The sequence below is a fragment of the Artemia sp. Qi Xiang Cuo genome, chromosome 16, assembly GCF_049724085.1.
Source record: "Artemia sp. Qi Xiang Cuo chromosome 16, ASM4972408v1, whole genome shotgun sequence".
Taxonomy (NCBI): domain Eukaryota; kingdom Metazoa; phylum Arthropoda; class Branchiopoda; order Anostraca; family Artemiidae; genus Artemia; species Artemia sp. Qi Xiang Cuo.
This window is the reverse complement of record NC_142809.1, coordinates 12,058,518-12,065,542: the sequence shown is the minus strand read 5'-3', so window position 1 is coordinate 12,065,542 and position 7,025 is coordinate 12,058,518. Positions and strand designations below refer to the sequence as shown.

The following is a 7,025-nucleotide window of genomic DNA, read 5'->3' as shown; positions in this document are numbered from 1 at the left end:
TTAGACAACTATGGTCTACAGTTAGTCAAAAACCAGTCTGGTTGAAAAACATGGAGTTGAAACACACTTGTGAGGGGAATCCCCGCTCATACTGCTCGCTTTTTTTGCAATGTGTAGGAACCGGAGGGGAATCCCCGCTCGTTTGGAAACGTACCAAGGAAAGGCAAACAAAACGTGTTTAATCACGTGTAGAGGTCCCATAGAATAACAATGGAAGGAACATAGTGTCCCCAAATAGCATTGGAAGGAACATAAGCCCTTGGAATAGCATAGGAAGGAACGTAAACCCTTAGAATAGCAGAGGAGGGAACATAATCCACCCAAATCAATAGGTACATGCTCTGGAAAGACGCCAAGGAACATAAGGCAAGCAAATCCATAAGTACATGCTCTGGAAATGTTTTTCCTATACGTCTAAGCAAATAGCATGGTAATTCCTATACGTCTAAGCAAAATGGTACTTAGTCCTCTACTAGCATACAAATATATTCGAAATTACCATATGGTATCTTTGTAATCAGTCAACACTGAACCATTGATTTTGCAAAATCAACCTATAGTATATTTTGTATCTGCTTAAAAAGGAAAACAATTATAACAACAATGACTTAAATACAAAAGTATATTTACTTATTTTATATTAATAATTTATAATCCTTAGAGCTACAGTAGAAGAAAGAATTTTGTCCCTGTCCTTGCTAATCCTCATAACTTTCGGGATATAAATACCCCAAATAGGGAACGACATTAATTGGAGAATTTTTAGAAGCACATAAATGTTTTTCAGAAATCTGGATCCTTTTGTCTTTTTGATGATTGTAATAGTTCCTGCTATGTATGAAAAATATTCCATATTGAATCTGACGCAGGGGCGTCGATGGCGGGGGGGGGGGTAGATGGCATTCACTTCCTAGAATTTTTGTCCCCCAGATTTTGACAATACCCTTTGAGGATATTTTCATTGAAAAACGACAGCTTCTGGCCTTTTCATTCAAAAAAAAAAAAAATACGTAGAGAAACTCTTTTTTAGCTCAGCCAGGGTCAACCTAGCTCTAAAATGGTCCCTGGAGAAAGCTGAGGAAAGTAAACAGGAAAAGTGTGCGAAAGCACAGGATGGCTGGCCCCAATCCTGGCTGAAGGGCCATGAAACGGTGATCACCACCACCGACAACAGGCTTTGCTACTGGACTACAAATAAAATAAAAGTACGGAAATGTTTGGACTATACTTTACACTTAGTTATCTATCTCAATTAAAAATGTAATCCTTGTTATATATTCTCTGTTTTCAATTTAGTCCCATTGCACAATTGTAATTTAGCCAAACAGTTCGTGGTAGCGAACCGTAAGTAAGGAACAACTCGGCTCTATAGTAACAGAAAATCTAAAAAACGGAATTTTGATATTAATAGATACATCAAAAGAATTGGCTTGTTATGCTGATTCCAAATATATAAGATTCATTAAGTGTAATGTTACCCATCAAAAGCTACGAGCATGAGAAACATTTGCCTAACTTCAAGAAAGGGGTGAAACACCACCGAAAAGCCCAGGAATCTTAATGAAAGTAACACCATGAGATTCAGCGTATCAGATAACTCTACAGTAGAAGTTTCAAGCTCCCTTCGGCAAAAAAGTGGAATTTTGTATTTCTTTTGCCTGAAGAAAGGTCTTGGATGCGTGCTTATTTGTTTGTTTGTTTTTTTTTCTCTCAGGAGTGATCGTATCGAATCAAAGGTCCAAGAATATCAAGAACGGGCTCATTCAAACGGAAACTAAGAGTTCTAGTGCCCCTTTAAAGTGACAAAAAGATTGGAGGGCAACTAGCCCCCCTTCCACGCCCCTTCTTCCCCCGAAGTCGTTCGGCAAAATTTTGAGATTAGCCATTTTGTTATTTGAGATTGACCATAGTTAAAATGTTCAATAATTATCCCTTTGAGGATAAACATGCCCCCCCCACGACCCCAGGAGAAAGATCTGTAAGTTACGAAATTTACCCATTGTTTATGACTAGTATTTTTTATTGGAAAGTCTACAAACAATTTTCGGGGGGTGGGGTGGGGGTTCCACGGAGAATCATCCACGAAAATTTTTCATGAAGTGGGGGGGGGTATTTCCGGCATGATTTGAAAATCAATCAAAAATTTAAGTCTTTTCAAATAAAACTGAGCTAAGAAGAAGTTTTCAGACAGAATCGTCCACAAGGAATTTTCTCGGGGGAATTTTCAGTGAGAATGGAATTGTCTGGAGGGAATTTTTCTGGCAGGGGGGGGGGGGGATATTTCACATAAATGAATTTTACACGGAGGGATTTTCTATGGAGGAGGGAATATCCCATGGAAGGGGAGTTAAATTTCCAGGTATTGTCTAAAAAACGACCAGAAATTAAATAAAAAAACAAGTTTTCTCAACTGAAAGTAAGGAGCAACATTAAAACTTAAAATGAAGAGAAATTATTACATATATGAGAGGGGTTGTCCCTTCCTCAATACTTCGCTCTTTACGCTAAAGTTTAGCCTTTTGTCCCAATTCTTTAAAAATGACTCTTGAAACACAAGGACCGTTTAATTAAATCAATAAGAAGCTTTTTAAAAAGTACTAAATAACTTAAGCGTGAAGAGCGAGGTATCGAGGAGGGGATAACCCCCGCATATATGTAATAATTTCTGTTCGTTTTAAGTTTAATGTTGCTCCTTACTTTCAGCTGATTTTTTTTATTTAATTAAATCCAAGGACAGAAGTCATAAAGTAAGCGGTTCAACTGAATAAAGAGTGGGCTCAGAAGATTAAGAGTTAGCTTGAATTTTCAAAGGCATGAGGGACGGAAAGTACTCAAAATGCGGCTATAGCCGTGATTTTATAGAATGCTGGCTATTTTCTGGCTATTTATTCAGTTCAACTGAATAAAGAGTGGGCTCAGAAGATTAAGAGTTAGCTTGAATTTTCAAAGGCATGAGGGACGGAAAGTACTCAAAATGCGGCTATAGCCGTGATTTTATAGAATGCTGGCTATTTTCTGGCTATTTATTCAGTTCAACTGGATAAAGAGTGGGCTCAGAAGATTAAGAGTTAGCTTGAATTTTCAAAGGCATGAGGGACGGAAAGTACTCAAAATGCGGCTATAGCCGTGATTTTATAGAATGCTGGCTATTTTCTGGCTATTTATTCAGTTCAACTGAATAAAGAGTGGGCTCAGAAGATTAAGAGTTAGCTTGAATTTTCAAAGGCACGAGGGACGGAAAGTACTCAAAATGCGGCTATAGCCGTGATTTTATAGAATGCTGGCTACGTTTTGTTATACGTTCGTCGGCCGACAATCTTCACTGCTAGTTTATAATTGATATAAAAGCATGGGAATATTTTCACTATGCTATTTATTCAGTCAATTTTCTTAATTAAAGGTTTAGCCCTTTGTTATATGTTCTATATTTTCATCTTATTTATAATTTGGTGGCACAATTAGGATAAAAGGCACAATTTTTTAACCTCACCAAAGAGAAAGTAATTAAACTGAATAGAAGCTTTCAGCTTTCAAGATTTGAGGGAAAGGAGATTCTATCTCTAGAACAGTGTTAGGGCGATTTCCTTCCTATTTTTTCAACATGTATACACATCAATTATAATTATCGTATTACAATAATTGTTTTATATTATAATATACCATTACTGTCTGTTTATTCTATTACAATAATTATAAGAGAATAATTATACATTAGTTAAAAGACAAGGACAGAAATAATTGTCTATGCATTTCGATGGAGAAAGCCATCCAGTTTAATGGAAGCTTTAAGTTTAGTTTAAATCTGCAAGGACTATTCAAGGGGGGAGGGTAAAAAATATCATAATGATCATGAAGAGATGGATCTCTAGAACAATCTCAAAGTTTAACCGGGGGGGGGGGGGCACCAGGTTTAAACACCTACCCAAATATTTTTGTCCGACTCGTAAAAGCATAACAAAAATGCATATAAACAAATTTTTGATGAGTTTTTGTTAGGTTTTCCTGTTACCCTCCTCATAAAAAAATACCCACCCCAAAGAACAAAATCTTAGATACGCCCTTGGTGATGACCCCTACTTTTTAGCTTTTATAGTCTATAATCGATATTCAGATCACAGTTAGTTACAAACTGTTATTTATAGATATTAATTTCAAAAAACTTTTCTATAAATAAGTTTTTCTACGAAATGCAAAGATCATTCTATAATGGAGATAAGCAGATAACAATGCCTGTTAAAATAAAAACTCGGAACAACTATAAATTGCTATTTAAGGATAAGAGAAGCCCGAAAAGAACCGGAATGGGACATAGAGTCGTTGCAAAAATATACAGAAGGTGCTGAGACAGATTAATGTATAGATCTTAAAACGAGTAATGCTTATATTGAATATGCAAATCAAGCTTAAAACGAAAAAAAATATTTGCTATTGAAGTAAAAATGAAACTTAAAACGAACAGAAATCAAATTAACAATCAATGCCAACAAACATACAATAGATAATAATGTAAATTAATAAATAAATCTTAAAACGAGTGAAACTTAAATTGAATATGCAAATCAAGATTGAAACGAACAAAAATCACCACAAACAAGAGTTTGGGAATGACCTCCTTCTCTCAATGTAAAAGTCTAAAACCTACTGCGTCATTGGCCCTTTACTGAAAATCAAGTTTATAACAACTGCTTTCTTCTGTACTTAATATTGAAAATAAACATTAAAATTATAGTAACATTTTGAACTGATGAGCTTTCAGCAATTAATATCATTATACATCAAATATTCAGTTTAATTTGTTAGCTCTTTTTAAATTTCTTAAAGATGAATAAAGTTTCCCTACAAACAAGTGTTTGGATACTGGCTCCTTTCCTAACAGTAAATAAAAACCAAAAGCCTTCTGCTTCATTGGCGCTTAACTGAAAACAGATTATATTACAAATACTTTCTTTTCCAGTTTTTACAGCATTGAAAATAAAAATACATTTACAGTGAAATAAATTCTTGAACGGATGGATTTTTCAACAATTAATATCATTATACATCAAATATTCAATTTGATGTTGTTTATGCTTTCCAAGACTGTTCAAGACGCATATAGTTTTCAGTAAAGCGCCAATGACGCAGTAGGTTTTAGACTTTTACGGTGAGAGAAGGAGGTTATACCCAAACTCTTGTTTGTGGTGATTTTTGTTCATTTCAAGCTTGATTATCATATTCTATTTAAGTTTCACTCGTTTTAAAATTTATTTATTCATTTACATTAATATCTATTGTATGTTTGTTTGCATTGATTGTTTATTTACTTTCTGTTATTTTTAAGTTTTATTTATACTTCAATAGGAAAATATTTTTATTCGTCTTAAGCTTGATTTTCATATTCAATCTAAGCATAACTCGCTTTAAGATCTGTTTATTCATTTATATTATTACTTGTTGTAAGTTTTTGCTATGATTGTTTATTTAATTTCTGTTCGTTTTGTGTTTCATTTATTCTTTAATGGTAATTTCTGGTCGTTTTGAGTTTGAATTTTAAAAGTTATTTTTATCACTGAGCTTAAGTTTAATATGGCCTTTAATTTTCTTTGAAAAACTTATTTTTCGGATTTTTTAAAAAATTAATTTTTGTTCGTTTTTGGTTGCAAAAAATTTCAATTTTTTAAAAATTCCTTATTTCAAAATCAAACTTGAAAAAAAAATATCAAATATTCATCAAAGTACTAAAACTGATATCAAAGTAACAATATCAAAGTGAAAAAATGAGTTTGGGTCAACCTCGGAGTTTTTATTATCTGATGTTTGAACTATTTTTGACAAAATGTCTATCTCTAAATTTTTTTCTAATGCACTTAGAACGGGGAGGAGGGAGGGGGGGTAGTTGCCCTCCGATCTCTTTTGACGCTTAAAAAGTTAACAAGAACTATCAATTTCCAATTAAATTAGCCCTCTCCAAAGTTTATACGAGCATCCTTTCCATAAGAACTGCATATGCCCCTAGAGCATTACTCATAACACCTGCTTCCGGGCCCTGGCGGGTTCCGTCGACACAGGATTTTTTCTTATCTGACCTTTGAACTATTTTTAATGAACTGGCTATTATAAAAATTTTATCGGATGGGCTTGGGGAAAAAAGGGTGTGTGGGGGGGGGGGGCTAGTGCCCTCGGATATCTTTTGACTCTTAAAAATTGAACTAGAACTTTCAATTTTCAATCAAATGAGCCCCCTCTGAAGTTTATAAGAGCATCCCTTTCATAAGAGCCATATACGCTCCCAGGACGACACTTTCAATGCCTATCCCCCGGGCTCTGGGGGGGGGGGGTTGTTATCTACTTTTTGAACAAGTTCCAAAACACTGGCTATCTCAAAATTTGTAGCGGAAGGGCTTGGGGGGGAAAAAGCGTGGATGGGCTAGTTTAACTCTCTTGACTCTTAAAAAGTGAACTAAAACTTTCAATTTCCAATCAAATAAGCCCTCTATGAAGTTTATATGATCATCCCTTTCATGAGAACCATATAAACATTGATAAAAAGAAACATTGGTAAAAGAATACGTTAAGTAAATCTTGAAGTAATGGCGGACAAACGGAGAATTCAAACAAGATCAGGGAAAGGACAGTTGGAAGAAGTGGATAGGAATTCGAAAAAAACTACTGCGGTAAAACAAAAATCGTATTCAGACGCATCGCAATTGTATGCGACTCCCGCTGGAAATACCCTAAGAAAACACCATCAGATGGAACCTTATATCACTCAGGGGGTGAAATAGACATTTCTGACACGTGTGAAGGGGAAATCTTCAAAATAAAATCAGTAATAGAGCGATCTCCGGTACAAACCATGGAAGAAGAAAAGAGTTTAAGGCAGATTCAGAAAGAATTATTCCCAGATAGAGAAACCCAGACCAAAGAAACAGTGGCGATAATACATGAAGAAAAATCATTATATGAAAGTACGGGTAAAACAAAACCAACTCACCCTACAGATGAGGTACAAAACCTAGGGGAGTTGCGAGTAAGAGAAAATACAA

General features: G+C 34.9%; 1 protein-coding gene across 1 annotated transcript in view; it reads right to left on the bottom strand.

Annotated features, from left to right (window-relative positions):
- Nucleotides 1-7,025, bottom strand: part of LOC148942572 (FAD-dependent oxidoreductase domain-containing protein 1-like) — a 99,321-nt gene that overhangs the window by 50,531 nt on the left and 41,765 nt on the right. Inside the window, exon 4 of the mRNA XM_089102307.1 lies at nt 4,643-4,697. Coding sequence (XP_088958433.1) covers nt 4,643-4,697 — 55 coding nt within the window. The remainder of the gene's footprint in view (nt 1-4,642; nt 4,698-7,025) is intronic.